The following is a 25735-nucleotide window of genomic DNA, read 5'->3' as shown; positions in this document are numbered from 1 at the left end:
AGTCTTCACATCTCTATTTTGTTGTATTAATTTGAATAACTGAAAAGATTGAAATCTATTTCTCTGATAGGAATCGGAAAGAGCTCTCTACATAGGACCTGCTCCAGCTTGCCTTTATATATTTTGCATTTTTCTTCTGTTGTTATTCAGAAAAGCTAGACAGTAAAAATAAATAAATGTGTGTGTGCATACACACTCATATATATCTGCATTCAAAAGCTATAGCACATGTATGCATGTATATACATATAACATATATATACACACATACACATATGTGCACACACAAAGCTATATAAAAATATACATCTTATGACTGAAATTCTCCAAACTACCAGTAACTCCAAAAAGTCTATTCTGGAAAACAATGGCTAACATTTAGTTCATTTTCTTCGGATGATTACAAAAGGAATATAAAAATGTTTCTACTGCAAATTGGTAAGACCAAAATTGTGAGAAACCTGTATCAGTTACCATGAGTTTTGTGTACTTAGTACCATTGAAATATATTCATCTAACATTATGACTCCTCTCATTGGTACATATCCTATACAGATGTATAAAGCCTATCAGTAGAATGCTGGGTAGCACCTCTGATGTGAAAGGCACTGAGTGATCTTCAGTGTCTCGCAGAACAAAGTAGAGTATAAACCAAATGCCTCACGAACTATACAAAGATATATGAGTGATACAAAGAGGACTGAACTAGTCCTTAACCTCACTAGAATCTAGTAGATAATTGGATTAAAGGCCAAACTCATACTTTAATAATTAATAAAGAATTATTATATAAAGGAGTATTAATAAAGTAATACATTAAAGCTCTTTTTATAATTGTATGAAGAAAGAATTTTGTTTACCCATAAATATTAATTATTATTTTTTATTATATAAATACCATTCATTATTATATAAATATTATATAGACATATATTTATTAGAGACATACATTTATTAATTCATATTATATAAATATATTATTACACCAATACTATTTATTATTATTTATATGATAGACAAGGCATTACATGTTAACCATGCTTCAGGTTTAACTATTTTATGTTAAAGCTGTATCAGAAAATACTGTTTAAACCTCTCTACAAGATGTATGAAATTGTACCCATGGAACTGCAACATGGTTTAATTTACCATGAGGTACACTACAAGAGTCTACCACCTCCTCCTCTCCATCCTCATCCTCACTCCCACCCCCTTCCCTCATAAATTAGGACAGATAAGAGAAGTATAGGCCGGGCGCGGTGGCTCATGCCTGTAATCCTAGCACTCTGGGAGGCCGAGGCAGGAGGATCGCTCGAGGTCAGGAGTTCGAGACTAGCCTGAGCAAGAGCGAGACCCTGTCTCTACTAAAAATAGAAAGAAATTATCTGGACAACTAAAAATACATATAGAAAAAATTAGCCAGGCATGGTGGCACATGCCTGTAGTTCCAGCTACTCGGGAGGCTGAGGCAGGATGATCGCTTGAGCCCAGGAGTTTGAGGTTGCTGTGAGCTAGCTAGGCTGACACCATGGCACTCTAGCCTGGGCAACAGAGTGAGACTCTGTCCAAAAAAAAAAAAAAAAAAAGAGAGAGAGAAATATAAAGAAGATACAACTAAGAGAACATTGGATCAGTCTTTACTGCTACATCCCAGCTGACCTTGGTTGTTAAAGTGACGTCTGTATATTAGTTTCACATACTTTTACTAAGTTTACTTCACAAAGCTTAATGTGCTTTGTTCAAAATTGGCTACAGGTACATTGCTAACATTTTAGGCATGCATAAAAATATAGATTTTGTTTTTGTTTTTGCCAATTGAGTAAAATAGGGAGGTGGGTTTTACTTTTTTTATTTTTATTTTTTGGCAATAGGTCTTACATTTGCTGAGAAATAGGTGAGGATTTTCAGGGGCAGGAAGCCTGTGTAAGAGTTTGCAAACTAAGTCCAGGCTGGTCTTAGTCTCAGGTGCTCACAGCCTTCTGCCTCCAGCTTCACCCTAACCTCTCGCACCTCTGTAGTGGGGACGTGTTGTGTGTGGGTTGTGAAAAATGTTTCCACGTTTTACCTTGTGCACTTCTGAATTGCCTACATTTTTCAAAGACATGTATTTCTTAAATTTTAATGGTAAATTTAAGATGTTCACGATGCTGCAAATTTCTGCCCCATATTCTTTTCCTGTTCCTCTCTGCTTCCCTGACCTCCTTTTCCCCTTCTTACCTTTGCATTCTCTCCACTCTCATGAGGTTCAAGTTTTTTCTTTCTTTCCTTTCTTTTTTTCTTCTTTGCATAGTTTTTTCCGAAGTGCACTATTCATAGGAACTGTGTTACAGGTTTGTCAAATGCCTTCAGTGGTAATTAGATCCACCTTCTGATGTTAAGATGGGTATTCCTGTAGGCTGTTTCCAAGAAATCTGTTCCCCAGCTGCATTCAGTAGTGTATTTCTCCACCTCCTTTATTTTCTCCCCTTGCCTGTTTTGAAAAAAAAAATAAGAAAAACATGTTCTTCCTCTTCTTCCAAGTCCTTTTTTCCTCCTGGCTTATAGTGGTACATTACCAGCAGAAATTTCTCTAAAGTGAAAGGAAATCATTGCTAGAAGAGACAAAGAGTTAACAAATCAATGGAGTTAAAAGGCCCAGGGAGTTTCTGGGTGTGTCCAGAATCTAAGATTTGAGAAGAGGAGCAGAAAGAACTTTTGTATTTTAGAAATTGAGGGAGCCTCCTGGCCTAGTTTGAAAACCGCAACCAGATGAAATTCTATTAGAAAAAAAATCCAACAAGTTCTAGTGGAAAGATAAGGTAGAATCTTGTTACAAAAAGTATCAGAGGTCTTGGTTGTATATTTTAAATGTATTTATTAATTTCATACCAAAATGCAGAGATATCCTCCAGACTGCTGTTCTTAACCTCTGCCATTTGCCTGTTAAATCCTGACCGTTTTCTGCAGCTCCTCGTGTCCGCCCTGGAGAGCTGGCTGTCAGGACTGCTCCCAGGGTGCCATTAGCCATGTTGCTTCTGTGCAGGTCATGTGTTTCTGTGCACAGAGAAAATGCTAGGGTGAATCACCAGTCTTCCTTTCCTAACAAAAGAGCGTTGTATTGTGCTGTTTGATTTGGGCTCTTATGTGTAACTTGTGGTTGCAAACTAATAGGGACATGAGGCACAGCTCCAGTGACACACCTCTCAAGTTGCATTATAACGATCTGATGTGGGTGTGTCCGCTCAGACTGTGAGATCCTTTAAAGCTGAGATGCTTTTATTTATCTTTGTATCCCCAGCCCTAAGTACACTGTACCTAGCTCCGGGTCAGTGATAAATGTCGCTTGATTGGAATGCCACAGAAGAAAGGGAGTGGCGCGAGTGTGTGCTGTACACCAAGAGCAGGAGAGCTACCCTGAGACAGGCTCACATTCCTGTGGCCGGAAGAGGGCGCTCCTGCATCAGTAGCTGCGCTGCGTTTCCTTTGCCATCGCTTGTTTACTTGCGTTACCTTTTCGGTAAACCGGCAGGCCTGAGACCGTCTAGAAATTTAAACTTAAACCTGCATAAACGCATTAGGATATCATCGGTTGCACAGAAAAAAAATCCTTATTAAGATTAGTCCAAAAGGCACAAGAAGGGGCCAGAGTTAGCTTAAATTAGAATACTAAGCCATGACATCTCACAAAGTCAAACCTAAAAAAAGAAAAGCTGCCTAGTCAGTCTTATGGAAATTTTAATAATTTTTAAATTGCAAGGCCCCTTAACACTCAACTTGATGGGCTAGTTCATCTAATCCAACTACTTCATTGCTCACGCAAGGAAACTGAGGTTTAGAAAACTGGTCCTTTAGACTCAAGAAGCTGTATCTGCAGAAAAATTACACTTCTCTCAAAATTGGGCTTTAGGCGTGTGTTGAAAGCATGTGGAGAGGTGGCCATTTGGAAAAATGCACCGAGACCCTTCTCATTCTTTCTCTTTTTGTCTGTCTCTCCATATATATTTGTATATATGTGTGTATGTGTGTATATATACACATATACATTTAAGTAGAAATATTAAAAAATTTTTAAATACATTTATAATAAAAAAAAAATATTTTTATATATAATAAATATACATATTTTTTCAGGCCCTTTAGAGAGGCAGTATAGTCTATATGGTTCAGTAGTTCAGTGTGAACCGCATAGTTTGTGGTTCAGTATATGGCTGTGACCCATCCATACTATCTGGGTTTGAAGTCTGGTCATTACTTACTAGCTATATGACCTTGTGGAAGTTACTTAAGCTCTCTGTGCCTTCATTTCCTCATCTATAAATGAGGTTAATAACAGTACCTGTTTCATTGGATTATTTTAAGGATTAAATGAGTTAATCTTTGTAAAGCTCATAGGAGAGTCCTTGGTATGTGAAAAGTATGATAATAACTGTCTGCTAAATAAAATACATAACACTTTGTAAGGACACTATTTTAATACTGAATATGGACAACATTCCAAGGGTACTTTTTAGAAGGTTGGAAGTAGGCTTTTGTTTTTTTTTTTTTTTTTTGAGAGGAAAGTCTCACTCTGTTGCCCAGGCTAGAGTGCCGTGGCATCAGCCTAGCTCACAGCAACCTCAAACTCCTGGGCTCAAGTGACCCTCCTGCCTCAGCCTTCCAAGTAGTTGGGACTACAGGCATGTGCCACCATGCTGGGCTAATTTTTTCTATATATTTTTAGTTGTCCAGCTAATTTCTATCCATTTTTAGTAGAGATGGGGTCTCTCTCTTGCTCAGGCTGGTCTCGAACTCCTGAGCTCAAATGATCCTCCCGCCTTGGCCTCCCAGAGCGCTAGGATTATAGGTGTGAGTCACTGCACCCGGCCAGTAGGCTTTTAATAGATCTTTTTCTGGGGAGAAATCAATTGTGTAATAAACGATAAAGGAGTAAGAAGAAATGTTGGTTAATGAATCTGACCACCAGACTGGGAGCCCAAAAGCCTTATGTTATGACTCCAGATGAAGACTCTGATTTCCACAGTTCAGAAAAGCTATCTGACATCTTTCTCACTTTGGAAAGCTTAAAAAAAAACAACCTCAAACACAAATCTGCAAACCCTTGAAGAATCAAATACTTAAAGCATTTCTAATGTATCTCCCCCATCAACCCTCACCTCCTTGTTTCAGGGAAACCACGACCTTCTTCAAGGCTAGGTCTTAATGGGCACTCACTCCCTTTCCCTGGGGGCCTCCCATTTGAAGGCAGCCGTTCCTGGGCTGTATTCTGGTTGTCTGTTGGGGTGGGCAGGAAAGATGAACAAGGACAGCATGTTCATGTGGCGTGGGAAGTCTCGACTTCAGGGGGAGCCGTGGGAAGGGGAGTCCCGTGGCCCAGTGAGAGGCCCACTCAGACCAGGGTCGGGGGCTATCACTGGGCATGCTAGAGCAGCTCTGAGAGGTGCTGGCAAGGTAGCGCTTTGACTAATATCAGAGGCCCTTCTCCTGGCCGAGAAGCAAGGCAGTAAAGCATCCCTTAAAGAAATGCCTAGGACATGGCCCCAACAGAGGGGCCTCAGCCTGAGAGGAGGAGTTAGGGGGTGGTCTTGCAGAAAGGAAGGGGGCCCAGAAAGGAGGCCCCGGCTTCAAGGGGGCAGGACAGAGACGGTGTTGGAAGGAAGCTCTCAGGATTTTTTGGAAAGTGAGGACAATGAAGTGATGTTCAAGATTGGGGGCCCTTAAACAAGACAAATTACAAGAATTCTCCCCAGCCAATGGGAAGAGAAGGGCCTGAGCACTTTTCTGGCTTCTCAAACTTTCAGATGTCTGGGAATCACCTGGGGATCTTGTTAAAATGCAGAATCTGATTCAATAGGTCCACAATACCGCTTCAGATTCTGCGTTTCTAACAAGCTCCCCTGGTGAGGCTGCTGGTTCTTAGACCCCAGGTTCAGAAGTAAGGGTGTCTTCCAGACTTGAGAATAGAAAAAGCTGAACAGTAGAGGTGTTATACCAAAGGCTCACCCATGGGGCAAATTCTTTGGGAGGAAGTCCTTCCAGCTCCAGCCGAAATTGAAAGTTGCCTTTGCAGGTTCCTAGGTAGTAAAAGGATTTAAGGAGGCGTTCAATTATGGGTCCAGGAGGGAAACAGATCCCAGATTTAGGGACTTCTCAACCTCCCTGGGGGCTAGGAAGAAGAATGGCTGGTTTTCAGTGAGGTAGGGGGCCCAGATAACCAATAATCAGGGACATCTGGTGAGGCAGAAGATGCTGGTAAGAAAGTCGCTGGAGGGCCAGAAGCAGCTGCTAAATTCCCCACAGGCAGCTTTTCATGTGCTGCCTGCAGGTAACCACTGGGAGGTTTTGAAAGAAGGTACTGGGTTACTCTATACAAGCACTTGCCAAACTAGATGACCTATTGAGAGAAGCTGCTAATTGTAATAGAGGCAGAATGTTATCTGTACTAAGTTTGAAAGTTTTCCAGGGGGAAATGAGGACAGGCCAGTGTAGCCAAAAAGGGCCGGGTGTTGGCTTTGCAGAAAGCTGAGCTACACTTACAAGTAGGGTTGCCAGGTGTCCTGTATTGAACTGGATAGTGTGGTATTTTAACTTCTGTTGTGTTAAAATGCAGTAAATGCCTGTTGTTGGTTTTTTTTTTAATCATTATTATTTCAGATGTGCCTTATCTGGTGTTTTGATTGATTTTTAATCAGCAGAGGTTTGTAATTTCAGCTTTTAGTTACTCCTCCTCCTAAGTATTGAATGGACAGCACTACTTAAAAGAGCCTTATACTTCTTTTGAAATGTGAGGAATTCTTTTTATTTATCCATGTAAAGTAAAATGTTCCAACACGACCGTTAAATGTTCTGTTAAATAAAGCAAAAGTCTATCCCTTAGGAGGGGAGGGTACACTCTACAGAAAGTTTTTTACCCTCAGTCTCAGTGGGATGGATATTTTTATAATTTTGTTTATAAAAACACTGTTATCTTTGAGGCAGTGATAAGAGCTAACATGTACTGAGGGTTTGCCACGTGCCGACACAGTGCGAACCCTGTGCTTCCTCTGGCCACTTCCTCATAACAGTCCCCCGAGGGTGGTGCTCTACTTATCCCCATTTTACAGAAGAGGAGACAGACTCAGAAAGACTAAGTGTTGGGGCCCCAAACCTGGAAGTTATCCTCAATTCCTCTTAGACCCCTCATCCAATTTAGTAACCAGTTGTCAGCTATAACTCCAAAACATATGTATGTATATTTTTAGAGATGGGGTCTCACTCTTACTCAGGCTGGTCTTGAACTCCTGAGCTCAAGTGATCCTCCCGCCTTGTCCTCCCAGAGTGCTAGGATTACAGGTGTGAGTCACTGCGCCTGGCCCAAAATATATTTTTTAATATGACCTTTTTCTTCCACCCTAGCTGAAGTCCTTATTCTCTCTCTTGCTTGGATGTTGCGTTAGCTTCCAAACTGCCCCCAGGGCCACTCTTACCCTTAGTACAGTTTTCCCTCCACACGGTAGCCAGAGCGATCTTTTTAAACTATGCATCAGATTATGTACTTTCAAATGGCTTCCCTTCATGTTTAAAACAAAACCCAAAGTCCTTTCCAGAACTTACAAGGCCTTAAGTGATCTGGCTCCTGATTGCCGTGTGCGGACGCTTCATCCATTCACTCAGCCAGTGTTTATGGAAGGCCAGCTGTGTGCCAGGCACGCTGCTAGATGTTGGCGTATTGCTCTTGTGCAGAGCTCACATTCTCGTGGGAGGAGACAGTAATCAGAGAAACATGTAGGATGTCAGGTGGCGACAAATGATGTGGAGAGAGATGAAGCGGGGAGGGAGACTAGGGAGCACCACGTGGCAGTGAGGGGCCACTGTTTGTGATAGGATGGCCAGGAAGGCCTTCCTGGGAAGGTGACATTTGAGCAGAAAGCTGAAGGAGAGGAAGGAGTGAGCCAAGTAGGTTCTGGAGCAAGAACATTCCAGGCAGAGGGAACAGCAAATGCAAAGGCGCTGAGGAAGAGGCGAGCTAGGCATGTTTGAGGAGCATGAAGAGGCTGATGGGGCCAGGGTGGGGAGAGTACACAGAAGTCAGAGAGGCCATGGGCACGGGTTGGCGAGAGGGCAGAGCGCCTTGGAACATGTAGGCTCCCAGCCCAGGGCCTTGGACTCTGAGAGTGGGAGGGAAGCTGGTGGAGCCATGTGAGCAGAGCAGTGACCTGACTGTGTAGAAGGACGGGTGTGGCTGCGAACGGGCTCCTCATCAAAGACCGGAGCAGTAAATCATGGTGGCGCAGGCCAGGATGGGGGCCGTGGAGGAAGAGGGAAGTGCTCAAATGTTGCCACATGAACAAACTCGCCCAAGGTCACTCTGCTAACAAGTGGCGGAGCCTAGATTCAGGCCTGCGCTTGACCACTCTGCTGGGTGAACAAAGAGCTGGAAGGAGAGAGGGGCTGCTGCCGGCCCCTCAGAGCTCTGGGGTTTTAGCGGCTTCCTTATGAGGCAGTATGCAGAAAGGAATGAAATACTCCCATAATGGAAGCTTTATAGTTAGAAAGCAGAGACGGTAGAAGGTAGCAAAATGATTCCCTGGATAGAAAAACATCTGGAAGGATAAAACCAAACCAACCAACCAGTGACAGTGCAGGTCTGAGACTGGGGTATTGAGCAGTGGCCACTGAGGCCTATGTGTGAATCTTGGTGTTTTCAAAGAGAAGGCATTTAGAAGAGTACTTTTGGAATTAGCAATCAAAATTTTAAAAATTACTCTTTTTTTAAGAAAAGGAAAAATCTGTAAAACTACAGACAATATGGTGATGAAAGCAAAGACTATGACTTTAAGTTACCTTTTGTGGAGAGCAACTGGCTTGGTAGGTGAAGCTATGCAAATATAAAGCAGAGATTCTGGACGTCCCTTCTCTGGGTGGCACTTAAAGCTTTAGCTTCTGTAGGGATGGCTTGGAGCTGCTATGCTTGTGATGTAAAACTTGTTCCTCAGTGTTATTTTCCATTTGCTAATCGGTTGGATCCATTTGAATCAAACTGTGCCTTTGTAGACTTGGTTGCTTCTTTTGGAAGTGTTTCTTCTTTCAAACTAGGTTACAGAAACAAGAGCTGAATCAGAGACACAGCTGCAGAAAGCAGATTTCTACTTTCAAATTTGAGATGAAAAATGTGAAGATTGAGAGTATTCCTTTTGTGTTAAAACCAACCAACTTTCTTGGTAAAGTTCTATTTCTTAGGACAGTCAGAAGTGGGTGGGTGGGTGGGGGGACCACATGCCCTGGAGACAGTGGGCCCCAGTAAGAGCAGGAGTTGGGGTCACGCAGATGGACTCTGGAACCGAACTCTGCTCCTCACAGTGGATGACCCTGGTCAATTCGCTTCACCCTGTTTTACGTTCCTCATCTGCAGAATTCACGTTTCCAAGACTCCCCTGGGAGGGTGCTACGAGGATTAGTTGAAATGATATGTGTGGTGTCACAGAGTGATTTGCCTGATAAATGGAAGTTATTAAATTGCTGGCAGTCTACTTCTTCCTTTGTGGAGTTGTATTTTTGTTCTGGCTCTGTTCACAGACAGGGTGACTATATAATTTATCATCCAAATGGGGATGAATGAAAGAGAATGAAAGACACTGAACCAGAGGGGAGCCTGGACTCAAAGGAGTAGGCCGGGACTCTACCCAGGCAAACCTGGACATATGATCACCCCCTCTAAGACTAATGTGTGGTTAGACTGAGCAGCCTGTCGGAGAAAGCTAGCTGCCATCCTACTGCCACCTACTGCTGGAGGGACAACAAAGAAGTGGACTGGTAGGCAAAGCTGGTCCTTGTCTGTGTTGTAGATGGCTTACATGGCGTGCTGGTTAAGAACTAATAGCCTAGCTGGGCACTGTGCCGGTGCCAGTAACCTTAGCACTTTGGGAGGCCAAGGCAGGAGGGTTGCTTAAGGCTATGAGTTTGAGTCCAACCTGGTCAATATAGCGAGACCCTGTCTCTACAAAAATTTAAAAAATTAGCTGGGTGTGGTGTTGCAAACCTGTAGTCACAGCTACTCAGGAGGCTGAGATAGGAGGATCATTTGGGCCCAGAAATTCAAGATTGCAGTGAGCTTTGATGATGCCACTTCACTCTACCCTGGGCAAAAGAGAGAAAGAGAGAGAGAGAGAGAGAGAGATCCTGTCTCAAAAAAAAAAAAAAAAAAAAAAAAAATAAGAAGGAAAAGAAAAAAAAAGAACTAATAACCTAGTCTTTGAAAAATATTAAGAAAGGAAGAAGCCTTTTAGCCACCTTCCCTTCCTCCTTCACTATCTTATAATTTCGCGCAAAAGGCCTCCTTCTCTTGGGCCCAGACTTTTTCTAGGAGATAAAAATAGCCAGCATGTGCCACCATAGCACCAAACGCACAGAGGTAGGGTAGGGACCATAGCATGGGTTTAAAAGTGGCCTTTTCTTGTGAGCCAGGCTACATGGATTTATGCTACTGTGTTTATTTCTCTTTGTGACTTGCCAACACAGTGATACTAGAACTTACAGGAATTTAAGGATAACTGGCATTACTTTAAAATACCTGTTTCCAGGCCCCTGCACACCTCCTGAATCCAAGTTCCCTGAGAGTCTGTGTATTTAAACTAGTGTCCAGGCCAGTTTCTATGACCTCAGAAGGTTGGGAAACATCATCCTTGCCTTTAGAAAAGTCGTTTAAACTTTCCAGCTTTGACTTGATCGTGCCATGGATGTTGAGAAATGCCCCTTGTCATCTCATGGTTGTGCCTCGGAGAGGAAAGGCAGAAATGACCCAAGGAGGCTCTGATGGAGCCAAAATCATCAGTGAGTGATTCTCAAGGGAAAGATGACGCCCTGGGCCAGGGGCCAGGGTTTTGTGGTCTCTCTGCTTCTGGACCCTGCAGTCACGTGGGGAATCTTTTTCAGTGTGAACGTTGGAGGAGCTGAGCCTTAGTTTGACTATAAAAGCAGTGATGTCCCTATACTTTATCTATTGCTCTTTCTCTCTCCTTTCCCCATCATGCTTCCAGAAAGAATGGTTCATACTCCCTGTCTCCACTTCCTTAATCCTCCTTCACTCCTGACTGCAGTGGAATGAAGATTGACCTGGGGGACCTGCCCTGTGTGACCGTGGGCAGGTTAATGAACTACTCCAAACCTCAGTTTCCCTGTGGTGACTTCTAAAATAAGATAAAGCAAGAAAAGAACCTAACACAGTCCCTAGAACATAGTAAACACTTGATCTTAACTCTTTTACTGCCCCTACCTTACTCTGGCCCCAATACAGAGATGAACTTTCTTTTCCTAAAATCATTAGTAACCTAATTGGAAGATTCTATTGTAATTTTTCAGGGTTCAATTTATTTATTTTTTTTGGTCAACATTTAAGACTATACTCAGTTCTTGAAATTCTTATTCTTTTTCCATATTTATGCTACTTTTTCTATTTCTCTCCCCCTTCCCCCTGCCGCACTCCCCAGTTTAAAAAACATTACCTCTAGTACACCTGGTATTAGAGGTACTGCCTGCCCAGGGACACATGGTTAACAGCCATGGTATCCTGACTGTGCAAAGGTAGCACGATCATTTGTTCCCCAAATAGGGACTTGTATGAAGAGCCACATGAGGATTTAGCTTTTTCCTTACCTACTCCTTACATTTAGGTGTGTTAACCGAATTATGCAGTGATTACAAAGTATTTTCTGAAGACTATGGAAAGATGCAGAAATGATTACTTCAACATTTTAAGTAGATAGAGTGTAGTGTAAAATTCTACATGTTAAAAATCAGGGTGAGGTGCTATTGGTCTTAAGAAGGCATTATAGTCACATGATGCAAAGCTGATAGAATCTTACCCTAGACTGTAGCCACAGCCACACCCTAGATTCCCTGAGGGAAACAGACACATAGGGACCCTAGCAAATGAGAATGAAAGTACCTACCACTTTGCTATGAGTACTCTGGTAAGTTGGGCCTGAATACTGCTTTGGGCTTCAGAACTGTAGGTTTCCTCTCTCTCCCAGGCATAAATAGACTCTTACCTCAGCAAGAACACATCAAATAGGGATGCCTGGTGCTCTGCCTGAGAGAAAACAGATCCTTGTTTCAGCAGTGAACAAAGAGGCAGCAAAAAAAGGAGGAGAGACTCTCTTGGGTATGCTGGAGCTGGCTCACATTGGCTCAGGAGAGCTGCTTCCCAGCTCTGCATTCACTGAAGTCAAGTTGGTATCTTAAAATCAGCCATGGTGGGAGTATTTACACCATGGAAATTGGCAAACATCACAAAGTAAAGCTCCCCACCCTCTCCCCTGTTCAAAGCTGATTGTTAGCTGTAATATTTATGAGCACACCCCTGAGAGAGCACCAGAAAACATGCTAGCTTCCCCAGCCTGTGAGTTAGCCCTGGTTATGTGCACCACTCTGTTTCATTGTAGGAAGACAGAGCAATTTCTGGATTCACAATAATAAAGACATTGAGCACTTCCTACTTCACTGGACTGAGTGCTTCACATACATTCTCTTAATATGTACACAAACCACTTTGTGAAATAGGGATTGCCACTATCTCTATTTTACATATGACAAAACTCATGAGGATCAGAGCACTTAAGTAATTTGTCCAATGTTACACTGCTGGTGAATAGAATATGCTGGATTTTAACCCAGGCAAGTCCACTCTAGAGTCTCAGCTCTGACCTCTGTGGCAATCCCTTCCTGCAGAAGGTTAGCAGAGAGGGTGGCAAAGTTTATTCCTCAACTAGCAATTGACAGCATGAGTACTATGATAGAAATATTTATATATAAAAATGTGGGCTGGGCGTGGTGGCTCACGCCTGTAATCCTAGCACTCTGGGAGGCCGAGGCGGATGGATTGCTCGAGGTCAGGAGTTTGAGACCAGCCTGAGCAAGAGCGAGACCCCGTCTCTACTAAAAATAGAAAGAAATTATCTGGCCAACTAAAATATATATATAGAAAAAATTAGCCGGGCATGGTGGCGCATGCCTGTAGTCCCAGCTACTGGGGGGCTGAGGCAGTAGGATCGCTTAAGCCCAGGAGTTTGAGGTTGCTGTGAGCTAGGCTGACGCCACGGCACTCACTCTAGCCCGGGCAACAGAGCAAGACTCTGTCTCAAAAAAAAAAATATATATATATATATATCCTTGTGTATTGTGATGCAATTTTTACATAAGGCTTTCAAACCTGCAAACCATACTACATATTTTTATGGGTATTAATGTAAGCAGTAAAGTGTTAAAACACACATGGAGGTAATGCAGATACATAGTGATTTTGTATATTATCAATTCTTCTATCTTAAACTATTTTATAATAAAATTTTAATGTATTTCTATGTAAGGTAACATCAAAATCACACTAGTTTTATAAGTGAAATTGTGGGTAGTTCTAATCATTTATTTAAAACTTTTTACTTTGTTGTTTTACTGTCTTTTCAATACAAAAATACAAAACATCTGGGTGTGGTGGTGCATGCCTGTAGTCCCAGTTACTTGGGAGGCTGAGCCGGGAGGATTCCTTGAGCTCAGGAGTTCGAGGCTGCAGTGAGATATGATGGCACAACTGCACTCTAGCCTGGGTGAAACAGTGAGACCCTATATCTTAAAACAAAAACAAAACCAAAAACAAAACAGGTCAGGCACATTGGCTCATGCCTGTAATCCTAGCACTCTGGAAGGCCAAGGCAGGAGGACTGCTTGAGGCTAGGAGTTCAAGGCCAGCCTTAGCAAGAGCAAGAGCAAGACCCCATCTCTAAAAGAAAATAGAAAAAATTAGCCGGCTGTGGTGGCACACACTTGTAGTTCCAGCTATTCGGGGGGCTGAGGCAGGAGGATCACTTGAGCCCAGGAGTTAGAGGTTGCAGTGAGCTATGATGACACCACTTACTGCACTCTAACGAGGGGGACAGAGCAAAACCATGTCTCCAAAAAAAAAAAAAAAAAAAAGAATGTATGTATGTAAAAACATATGAAACCAGAATAAGATCCATAGTCTAGTTAGTTGTATTGTGCCAATATCAATTTCCTGGTTTTGATAATGTACTATAATTATAGAGGATGTCATCACTGACAGACTTGAGTGATGAAATGAATTATTATTATTCAATGAATTAATAAATAGAGGTTATTTTTATTTATTATTCTCAAGAAATTTGAAGGCCGGGCGCGGTGGCTCACGCCTGTAATCCTAGCTCTGGGAGGCCGAGGCGGGTGGATCGCTCGAGGTCAGGAGTTCGAGACCAGCCTGAGCAAGAGTGAGACCCCGTCTCTACTAAAAATAGAAAGAAATTATCTGGCCAACTAAAAATATATATACAAAAAAAAAAAAAATTAGCCAGGCATGGTGGCTCATGCCTGTAGTCCCAGCTACTCGGGAGGCTGAGGCAGTAGGATCACTTAAGCCCAGGAGTCTGAGGTTGCTGTGAGCTAGGCTGATGCCACGGCACTCACTCTAGCCCGGGCAACAGAGTGAGACTCTGTCTCAAAAAAAAAAAAAAAAAGAAAGAAATTTGAGAATCTCTTTGTTTTAGGAGCCTTTTTCTCAGCCCTAGGCACGTTAGATGTTTTTCCTTTGTGCTCCCATCACGGCACTATCATGTTGTAGGTTTTGTTTATAAGGTCCCATATTCTTTAAAAATGTTGTTCTTTTCCTGGAAACTTTAATAGGCCATCAACCTTTTTCCACTTTTAAAAATTGAGATCTAGTTCACATACCATAAAATTCACCCTTTCAAAGAGTATAATTCAATGATTTTCCATATAGTCACAGGTTGTATAGCTATCACCATTATCTCAATCCAGGACTTTTTCATCACCCAAAAACAATCCCTGTACCGATTAGCAATCACTCATCATTTCTCCCTCTCCCCAGTCCTCGGCCACCACTAATCAACTTTCTACCTATATGGTTTTTCTTATTCTGGACATTTCCTATGAATAGAATCATAAAATGTGTGGACTTTTTGTTAGGCTTCTTTCACTTAGCATAATGTTTTCAATTTTCATCCATGTTGTGGCATGAATCAGTATTTCATTCCTTTTTATGGCTGAATAAGATTCCATTGTATAGATATATAGATACACCCCCCCCCCCACATTTTGTTTATTCCTTCATCAGTTGATGGACATTTGGGTTATTTCCATTTTTTGGCTATTCTGAATAATGCTGCCATGAACATTTGTGTACAAGTTATTGTGTGACTACATGCTGTTGATTCTCTTGGGTATATATCTAGGAATACATTTGTTGGATCATTTGGTAAATCTGTGCTTAAGATTTTTTTTTTTTTCTTTTTGAGACAGGGTTATTGCCCAGGCTGGTCTCCAACTCCTGCTTCAGCTTCCCAAGTAGCTGAATTATAGGCACGCTCCAGCCCTGAGGCTGGAAGGAGTACATGCCTTGGGCAACACAAGGGCTAACTGAAATGCCTGCAGGGAGTAAGAACCATGGGATGGGAAGGAGGAGCATGCCTCTCCTAAAGTATTGAAATTCAAACAGTTTTCATCATTTAAAAACAGTGTAACTATAGGCGAACAATTTGTGATCCCTGCTTTACAGTCATTACATGATCACTGAAGTCCTGGGAGTGTCCTAAAATTTAGTGTTTGAGGAATTCCACAATTTAAATGCTGGGTAGAAGAGGATGATCCTTTTGTATTGAAACATCTGATCACTTATGTCTTGGTAGGTGGGGAGAAGAGCTGAGAAATTTTTACCTTTTCAAGGGCCAAGACATAAACAACATCATGAAATAAATCAGCACAACAATAAGAATATATATTAACATATTCTTTTATATATGTGTTTGCTATATATTTACATAATATATACTAGAAATTCTACCTTGTAAAAATATATTTATCACAAAAGACAGAAACTTACATAAGATTACCTATATCTATTGTCTTATTGCTGTGCTGATATATGAATTCCAAGCTTCAGCTGTTAGTTTACTTATTTGAAGAATAGTAAATAGAAGGAAATTCCAGTGCAAGGAGAATGTGGATAATCCCCATGTTATCTCTACGAGGATCTAGTTGCACTGTGCCCCTCCAGGAAGGATGTAGCTGTGTATGCAGGTTTTTAGTGGGCAGTTACTCTCTTTTTCTAGTCATACCGCATGTGGCAGTTCCCGGGCTACTGTTTTGTGTAGTAGGACCATGGGAGGAGACATGTTATTCTTCCCTCCCCATTTTTCCACACTTAAGAGAGTTTAATATACCAAGTACTTTAGTCATTTTGTTTAACAATCTAGGAATTGCTATGCAGATTTAAAGAGTGTTTTTCATTCAATTGGGCAGTTTATTAATTAGTATCTTCCACCAACCAGATCTAACTACATATGTATGTATTATATAATTATAATTATATGAGGGATAATTTGTGGTTTTTGAGTAAATAACCTTTCACTTTTGTATCATTTTAATATTAGGCTATTTGAAATGTTTTTATAAATCACTTTATTTTTTAGAAACACTAGTTTAGTAGGGAACTTGGGTGCAGTTTTCACTGTCACTGACATTGACAGCTGTAGAAAGAACCTGTACCTGGTATCTGACCTTAGCCTCAGCTCTGCCTCTTCTTTTTTACCTTAAAGAAGTCATGTCACCTGTGAGGATCATAATTTCCATTCCACAGTGTTCTTGTGAAGACTAAATGACAGAAATGATAGGAACTGTTGTTCTACAAAGGCAAAGTTAGGTTTATTATCTTGCTGTAGCAAGGGAGATGCATACGAAGAAGTGGGCTTCTCAGTAGAAGAGTGGCCAAGTGCTTTTTATGGGATTTGGGCTTTTAGTTAAGGGCCCCAAATACTGTGTATGGTAGGTCTTGACTGCCCTTTCTCCAAAGTAACCTCCTACCTCCTCCCAAAGCCCAGACTTCCCCAACCCTGAGCAACTCCCTGGAGCATATTCTGTGATTTTGTACTTGTCTCACTTCCCCCAAGATTGTAAGTTTTGAAGAGGTGCCATTCCTTCATCATTCATCTTTGTATCCTTCCCAGACCGCTCATTGGTAAGTGCTTAATGCGACTGCTATTGGACAAAGTCCCCCATACAGGGGTGGACATCAGAACCGAAAGTCAGGTTAGCGACTGATAACTGTTAGGGGCCGATAATTTAAAGCCAATTTTAAAGTTCTTTCTTCCCTTAAAAGGAAAACGCAGTGGTGTTCTTGTTCTTGAAACAGAATTTTAAAAAGAATTGGATCGCTGGTGTTCTGCCGAAAGCCTGCAAATAAATAGGTGCACGGTTAGGGGTGTGGCCTGGGGGACGACAGTTAAGCTCGCTTTGGCTGGAGCCCCTGGCTGCGGCCTCGGCGCTGTCCCACCGCAAGTAGGCGACTCCGCGGCGCAGATGTGCCCGTCCCGCCCTCCCCGGTTGTGGGGTGCGGGGCCGTCGTTTCCGTTCCCCAAGCCGCTGTGGCCGGTTTCTGGTCCTGAGAGATGCAAATGAAGTGGTGTGAAGGGTTGGGCTTTTTTTTTTGTTCCTAAAAATGCAACGAACAAAAAAAAAAGTACAACAATCCAAACCCAACCATCTTATTGCGCGTCGGCTTAACTGGAAGACTTTCTCCCCGGGTGGCTCCACCGGGGACGGCGCCGCGTCCGGTCGCCTGCGCTCCCTCCAGGGCGACCGCCTCGTCTGGGAGAATGGCGTCCGCTTCCCAGAGCCGCGGGCAGCCCCCTGCAAGGGAGAAAAGCGAGCAGCCCGGGACCCTCCCCAGTTTCAGGCAGCCCTGGGGGGGGGGGGAGGCGGCTGGGAGTGGCGGCTGGAGACAGCGAAGGACCGCCGCCCCATCACCTCTGGGGGAAGGCGCGACAGGGAGGCGGGACAAAGGCGAAGCGGGCCGGGGGGCGGAGCCTGAGGTGCGGGCGGAGGAGGGCGACGGGCAACGGGCGACGGGCGGTGGGCGGGGCACGCTTGGCGCCGCGAGTCCATTTTGCAGCTGAGCCCTGCGCGTACCGTTGGGTCCCCGCGGCTGGAGGACCGGCGGCTGCGCGGCTTCAAGCGGGGGTTCCTCCCGCGTCACCAGAGGTCGGAGATAAGTACCCGCCGCCCGGCTCTCTTGGGGAAGGGGAGTGATCCTCGAGGTTGCTGCGAGGGTGGGGACTTGCCCAGGCCGGCAGGGCCCTGCGCGGGTGGGGGGCTGGCGAAAGCTCCGCCTGCGCTTCAGTCCCGGCGGCACAACGGCAGCTCGCGGGGCACTGTGACAGCGCGTGGGGAGGGGCGGCGTGCGGGCTGGTGCTGGCGGGCCAGGGCTGTGTATCTGGGGCAGGAAACCTGTCCTGTCCGGAGCGTGCCCAGCCGCACCACCTGGGTCTTGGTGTCTCTAGAAAAGAAAAGGCGAGTGTGATGAACCAGAGGTTAGAGCACGCCGCCACGGTGTGGCACTGAACTGGAGAGATTGCGTGGCGCCGAGCGGGGGCGCCCTAACCGAGCAGCTTCTTAGTACAAAGAGCTCTAGTCTCTCCCAGGCTCCTGCCTCTTTATCAGGACCTAACAGGCTGGCTTTATTTGTGGGGGGCGATTGATGAAATTGGGGGGTCAAGACTGCGGATCCTGTACAAATAAATGCATAACGCCGTTCTCTTTCTTCTTTTTTGCAGTAGCCTCTAAGTTTGTCAGTCAAAACGTGAAAAAAAAACCCAAAACCCTGATTGCTTTGCCCTGGGAATAGTAACCCCACCGAATACACCTGCTTGTAGGGGACAGAGGTAAACTATAATACTTTTCCCTATGTTATCCCCAAATTTAAAAAAAAAAAGCATCCAATTTCAATAGACCCAGCAGAACCTTTCTAAATTGAACTATATGTAGAATGTAGATGTTCCCATCCACTTCTTTTCATTGGTGGTCTTTGTTCTTTTCATATTTTGTCAAAACTCAGAAAAATAGAATCCATACTTGGCAGTTATTTATGTAGTAATTATTTTAAATGTATTCAAGGATTTATACTGCAAAGAAGGCTTCAGCAGCATTTTTTTTTTTAGATTATTTTTTTTTCTTCTCCTGTGCCTAGTGAATTGTCAGTCTGCTAGGGCTTGTACAACAGGGCTTGAGTTTTCTATGACTCTGGAGACTTTTACATAATAGACATTTTAAAAGCAGACTTTCATTTACATAGGCACTCCCTCTAGTAGAACTTGATGTAGCTGTTGATTAACTGGTTATACTTCTTTCTTAAACAGTGGGAAGACACATTTCTTCAGGCTTTCCTATCCTTCCCTAAAAATACCATTTTTTTTTTTTTGTAGCAGCTGACTTAACAGACCACCCTGGTAAGTTCTTCCATAACACCAGGTTGTTCTTTTCATTCTATACATTTATGATCAGTTATATGGCTGTACTTCTGCCACAGCTTTTGTTCAGATATGCTCATTTTCATGAAAGTGTGTTGTACCTGCTATCCTATGTAATATTTGTTTTGCCTTCCCTTGAAATCACAGTTCAAGAGAGTCCAACTCTTTTTGGGACCTTTCTTGGTTAATATGCATGCTCTACTGTATATTTACAGTTTTCACAGTATTTGCACACATATGTAATTAAAACACCTTTCATTTATATAGTTTAGCAGTTTACAAAATTCTCACATATTACTTAATCTTTCCAGCAACATTATGGGGTAGGTGCTTAAAAAATGTTTATTTAGGCCGGGCGCGGTGGCTCACGCCTGTAATCCTAGCTCTGGGAGGCCGAGGCGGGTGGATCGCTCGAGGTCAGGAGTTCGAGACCAGCCTGAGCAAGAGTGAGACCCCGTCTCTACTAAAAATAGAAAGAAATTATCTGGCCAACTAAAAATATATATACAAAAAAATTAGCCGGGCATGGTGGCTCATGCCTGTAGTCCCAGCTACTCGGGAGGCTGAGGCAGTAGGATCGCTTAAGCCCAGGAGTCTGAGGTTGCTGTGAGCTAGGCTGATGCCACGGCACTCACTCTAGCCCGGGCAACAAAGTGAGACTCTGTCTCAAAAAAAAAAAAAAAAAAAAAAATGTTTATTTTACGAAAGGTAAAATTGGTGCTTGAACCTAGATATTCAGAAGCAGGTTCTGTGTTTTCCCTTTTGCTGGAGAGCCTCTTACAACCTAATTTGTAAAAATTGCAGAATTTTAGAAGGGATTTAGAGATTAAAAATCTGTAAATGATTAAATGTAATGATTAAATGTCTTCATTTATGAATAAGGACATTGAATTCTTGAGTCATTTTTCTGCATAGTCTAAGAATTAGAAAACTCAGACTCTATCTTGCTGGGTACAATTGATAAGTCTCCATTTGAGGGGAGGGGCATTTGTTTTTTCACTCACAAAATTAGGTGTTTGGCTAGATGATTTCTAAGATGCTTCTAAGCCCAGTATGTTTATTTTATTTCTACCCCATAAATTTTATTACCATTTATTCCCAAAATATGTATTGGTAATGTACAGATGCATACTACTATTAACTGCCTTAAGCTTTTATATTTTAAACTCAGGTAGGTATGGTAACAAGTGTGTCTTGTTCTTGTTTTTTTGACTAAGCTTCATAAAAATGTGATTCTCTTGTAAGGTCAGGAACTGCATGGAGCGGTGGGCACTCTCACGCATCATTGGTTAGAGTTCATAAAGTGGAATATACCCTTTCAAGAGGGAAACTTGTCAATCTTTTCAAGAGCCTTAAGAATATCCTTACTTTTTGACCCATCAGTACACTGAGAAGGAATTGTCTAAGGAAATAATCAGAGCTGTGGACCAGGACTTTTCCATACAAGGTGTTCATTTAAATGTTATAATATTTAAAAAAAGAAACCAAAATAAGCAATAGGAAAGCATATCCATAAGATGGACTATCATGTTTTTGAAAAACATATGATGATAGGGGAAATGCATGTAGTAAAATAGTGAAAAAAGTAGACACAAAATTGTATTATGCTACCCCTTTTGTTAAAATATGTGTGTATGCACACACAGACATGGGATTGGAATATACCAAAATAATAGTAGTGGTTATTCCTTGCTGATGTGATGATTATGGGTGGCTTTTCCCCTATATTTTCCGAATGTCCCATGATAAGTACAAATTACTTTTATAATTTAGGAAAACACAAAAGCTAACTGCATGGATAACCTCTATAATTTCAGTATAGTGTCAACTTTTTTTAATGTCTTTTTTTTAATTGTGGTTAAGAATCTTTTTTTTAGTGTAGTAAGGACATTTAACATGAGAGATCCCTTAAATTTTTAAGTGTGCAGTACAATATTGTTAACTATAGATAGTGTTGTACAGCAGGTCTCTAGAACTTATTTTTATGTCCTTTTTTTAATAAGGCATTTATCATACTTTTTAGAATAACAGTATCTTTGTAAATGGTCTACATTTCTGAATTTAGGTCACGAATTGCCTTTTGGCTTATATTTCATCTTTTTAAATATCTTTAGATAATTGGATTATCCATTTTGTTACTCATGAAAGATGTCATTGTCATTACCATTGTCATTACCTTGACCTGGTACTCTAGCTACTAGAATTATAGTAAAAGAATAGAGTGCTATGCCCAACTCTAATAACAAACAGTTGACCAAATATATTAATAGGTGCCCTTTGGTATACAGAATAGTTACATTTCAGTCAAGCCTCCTATAAAGGAAGTTCCCATAATGTGAACTCTACTTTTACTTCATTTCTATTATTGATGTAGATACCTTTTTAAGGAAAAGTTGAATTGAAAAGTTTTGCTGACAGTTTAAATTATTATGTCTCCTTGTGGTATAAGCCCCACAACTACATCCTATTTGGCAACAGCCTAGCTCCCATTTTATTATTTTATTTATTATTTATTTATTTATTTATTTTGAGACAGAGTCTTACTCTGTTGCCCAGGCTAGAGTGCTGTGGCCTCAGCCTAGCTCACAGCAACCTCAAAATCCTGGGCTCAACTGATCCTCCTGCCTCAGTTTCCTGAGTAGCTGGGACTACAGGTACTCATCACCATGCCCAGCTAATTTTTTCTGTTTTAGTAGAAAGGGATCTCGCTCTTGCTCAGGCTGGTCTGTAACTCCTGACCTTAAGCGATCCTCCCATCTCGGACTCCCAGAGTGCTAGGATTACAGCTGTGAGCCATAGCGCCCAGCCTAGCTCCCAATTTAAACTCTCAGAGGAACTTTTCCTTTTATCCCCTTCATATCTGCAATATTGAAATGAGCCGAGCAGTGCCAACATAGCATATGTAATATAGCCAACCTAAAAACTTCTTAAGGTCAAGCATAATTAACTTGCTACTTGATATATTCTGTAGGTCAGTTTTACTTAGAATAAGATATGTGTATAATTCTACAGTGAGCAAAAAGAACTTTGTTCATACCAATTACATTTCTTTTTTCTTTCCTTTTTTTTTTTTTTTTTTTTTTTTGAGACAGAGTCTCGCTCTGTTGCCCTGGCTAGAGTGCCGTGGTGTCAGCCTACCTCACAGCAACCTCAAACTCCTGGGCTTAAGCAATCCTTCTGCCTCAGGCTCCCGAGTAGCTGGGACTACAGGCATGTGCCACCATGCCCAGCTAATTTTTTCTATATATATTTTTAGTTTTCCAGCTAATTTCTTTCTATTTTTAGTAGAGACGAGGTCTCGCTCTTGCTCAGGGTGGTCTCGAACTCCTGACCTCAAGTGATCCACCCGCCACGTCCTCCCAGAGTGCTAGGGTTATAGGCGTGAGCCACTGCGCCCGACCTCCTTTTTCTTTTCTTTTTCTTTTTTTAAATAGAGATGGGGTCTTGCTCTGTTTTCCAGGCTGGTCTTGAACTTCTGGGCTGATTGTCCCATCTCAGCCTCTGGAGTAGCTGGGTCTAAAGGCATGTGCCACCACAGTTGGCTTCAATTACTGTTTTTTTTTTTTTTTTTTTTAGACAGTCTCACTCTGTTGTACAGGCTAGAGGACAGAGGCATCATTATAGCTGACTGCAACCTCAAACTCCTGGGCTCAAGTGATCCTCCTGCCTCAGCCTCCTGAGTAGCTGGAACTCTAGGTGTGTGCCGCATGCTCAGCTAATTTTTCTACTTTTTGTGCAGACAGGGTCTTACTCTGTTGTTCAGGCTGGTCTTGAACTCCTGGTCTTTAGCAGTCCTTCCACCTCAGCCTCCCAAAGTGTTAGGATTACAGGTGGGAACCACTTACTGTGCCCGGCCTCTAATTACATTTCTAATAAATATCTCATAATGCCTATTTGCACTTGACACATTATTAGATACTATGTAAATAATCTCACTTATCTAGATACTATGTAAATAATCTCACTTATCTAGATAAACCTATCTACTGAATGTGAAGCTTTGACAGTACTTTCTGAAAGCAGAAAATTAACCTCAAATACAAAGTTAGATGATAAAAGCTTTTTAATAGCTACCAACCCATTGGAGACAATAACTGAATAGGTAAATGTTTGCCAAGTAAATGGTTGTAAAAGAAGACATTTTGTTTTAGGGATAAAAATTTTTCACCTTCATTTAAACCCATTTACATTTACTTGAGAGAACCAGACATTTTTGGTTCATAAAACCTTTTCAAAAGTCAGTGATTCCAACTTATTTAACTCTTAACAGTTAATTCTTACTCTTGACTCAAATTCTTAACAGGTTAAGATAAATATCTGTTTCTGGCTGGTACCAGACTAGGAATAAGTTTGTATGTATGTATGTTTACCTTAAATTCAAACACTCATATTATTCAAATTGATTTCATCTGGATGGGAGAGAATGGGGTTCAATACTACTTGGGGCCTGCCTAGATTTCTCAGTAGTCATATGTAAATGGGATAGGGATATCTGATCTCGCTAATATCCTAAAACCCTACTGATTTAATCATGAATTACAGAATAATATCTTGGATGATTATCAAGTGACACAGGAAAAAGAAAAAAGGGAAAGGCAAATAAGGTAAAGAGAAGGGTGGGGGATAAGGACACAATGAGAGAAAATCAAGAGTGTACTCATTGAAACAGTATAGGGAAGATGAGTTTAAAGAAAAACAGAGGAATGAGTCAAGGCTAAGTAGTGGTACAGAGAAGAGAGGGAAGGAAAGGAAATAAAATAGTTTTTCTGAGTGGTCTGAACTAGTAAGGTAATTGACCTGGTTTTTATATTTTTGAGAATGTCATCTTAGTCCAACAAGCCTTGTGAACATTCTGAATAAGTGAGCTTTCCAAGACCTTCTGTCTTAGCTCTATTTTTCCCTACCTATCAGGAACCCTGCAAGAAATTTCTTCGAGAGAGTTTTAACTACTACTCATTCTAAGTTAGTGCCAGAAAAGGTTTAGTTACTTATTGTCTTACATGGACAAATAGGTAACTTTTATATTGTTTGCAAGAGCCACATAACAATTTGGTATTTTAGATACTATAAGCAATATATTTAATACTCCATTTTTGAGATTATATCTGAGATCTTGTCCCCTCTTTTTCCTGTTTTGATTATTTAAGTCACAGAATATTCTCTAAAAGCCATAATAACATATTGATAGAGTATTTAAAATAAGAACTTTATAAGTAATCTTCACATATTATACCTTTCGAAAACACTTGTACAAATGAGGAGAGAGACTATAATACTTATAAGTGCTTTGTCAAAGGTCATAGACTGAGAGCCAGACAGGTATGTCAGTCTTCTCACAGGCCTGGATCCAGAGACTTCCAGTAATACATTTTTTAATTTTATAAAAGATAAACAGTACCATACCAGATTAAGCTTCTTGTGGAGCTTATACTTAGCAGATGTTTGTAAAGTTTTACCTTTTTTTTGAGACAGGGTCTTGCTGTGTCACCCTGGGTGGAGTACAGGGGCATCATTAGCTCACTGCAACATCAAACTCCTGGGCTTAAGCAGTCTTCCTGCCTGAGTCTCCTGAGTAGCTGGGACTGCAGGCACATGCCACCATGCCTGGCCAATTTTTTTTTGAGACAGAGTCTCACTCTGTTGCTGGGGCTAGAGTGCTGTGGCGTCAGCCTAGCTCACAGCAACCTCAAACTCCTAAGCTCAAGCGATCCTCCTGCCTCAGCCTCCCGAGTAGCTGGGACTACAGGCATGCGCTACCATGCCTGGCTCATTTTTCTATATATATTTTTAGCTGTCCATATAATTTCTTTCTATTTTTAGTAGAGACGGGGTCTCACTCTTACTTAGGCTGGTCTCGAACTCCTGAGCTCAAACAATCCACCCTCCTTGGCCTCCCAGAGTGCTATGATTACAGGTGGGAGCCACCGCGCCTGGCCCCAAATTTTAAAAATTTTTTGTAGAGACGGGAGTCTTGCCATTGCCCAGGCTGGTCTCAGCTCCTGGCTTTAAGTGATCCTCCTGCCTTGGCCTTCCAAAGTGCTGTAATTACAGATGTGAGCCACCATGCCTGGCCCTGAGGTTTTACTTTTTAAACTCAATATAGTTTTCTTATAATTGGGCTGTTTCTTTTGTTTTTTCCCTTTTTGTGAAAATTTTTAAACATAAAAGAAAATTCAGAAGAATATTATAATAAATATCCTTATATCCTGTACCTAGATTTGGTAATCATTAACTAGATCCTTACTTTCAAGAAAGCATTTATTAGTTGATGTTATACTAAAATTCCTGGAATGTAATACACTATTTGAAAATAAGATTAGCGTGCTGAGAGGAAATTATTTTTTTTAAAAATGAGCTATTTTAGGCATTGTTTAAAGGTAAGATTGGTGGCTTTCAGTTTACTATAAGTTTAGCATAATTTAATGTATCTGTGAAGTGACAGTTTCAGTATTTGC

The 25735-nt window shown here is 41.7% G+C and overlaps 2 protein-coding genes and 1 long non-coding RNA gene across 11 annotated transcripts in view; 1 reads left to right on the top strand and 2 right to left on the bottom strand.

Moving 5' to 3' along the window:
- TRIM13 (tripartite motif containing 13) overlaps positions 1-25735 on the top strand; it is a 49314-nt gene that overhangs the window by 16425 nt on the left and 7154 nt on the right. For 4 of the 9 annotated variants that reach the window (XM_045567339.1, XM_045567343.1, XM_045567342.1 and 1 more), the window contains one exon: positions 18588-18695. The exons of 1 other annotated variant lie outside the window; for it this stretch is intronic. The gene's annotated coding sequence lies outside the window, so the exon portion shown is untranslated. Of the gene's footprint in view, positions 1-17904; positions 18016-18587; positions 18696-19235; positions 19260-22942; positions 22977-25735 lie in introns of those variants that run through there. 4 more of the 9 variants (XM_045567346.1, XM_045567341.1, XM_045567348.1 and 1 more) reach the window with 4 other exon arrangements.
- Positions 1569-12480, bottom strand: LOC123649313. Its single transcript, XR_006738962.1, has 4 exons — positions 11904-12480; positions 8800-9047; positions 2869-3033; positions 1569-2470 (listed from the first exon to the last, which is right to left on the bottom strand). It is a non-coding gene; the product is annotated as an uncharacterized LOC123649313 (long non-coding RNA).
- On the bottom strand, positions 17217-20660 carry LOC123649086 (formin-like protein 14). Its single transcript, XM_045567001.1, has 3 exons — positions 20649-20660; positions 17516-18310; positions 17217-17416 (listed from the first exon to the last, which is right to left on the bottom strand). The coding sequence occupies exons 1-3, from the start codon at positions 20658-20660 to the stop codon at positions 17258-17260; spliced, it is 966 nt and encodes a 321-aa protein (XP_045422957.1). The 3' UTR covers positions 17217-17257.

Source organism: Lemur catta, chromosome 13 (assembly GCF_020740605.2).
Source record: "Lemur catta isolate mLemCat1 chromosome 13, mLemCat1.pri, whole genome shotgun sequence".
NCBI classification, from domain to species: Eukaryota; Metazoa; Chordata; class Mammalia; order Primates; family Lemuridae; genus Lemur; species Lemur catta.
The sequence above is the reverse complement of the archived record's forward strand: the minus strand, read 5'-3'. Positions and strand labels throughout refer to the sequence as shown.

Coding starts and splice junctions, on each gene's coding strand:
- LOC123649086 (XM_045567001.1), bottom strand. Junction 17,417..17,515: donor AGCCGACGCGCAATAAGATG/GTTGGGTTTGGA, acceptor TGCATCTCTCAG/GACCAGAAACCGGCCACAGC.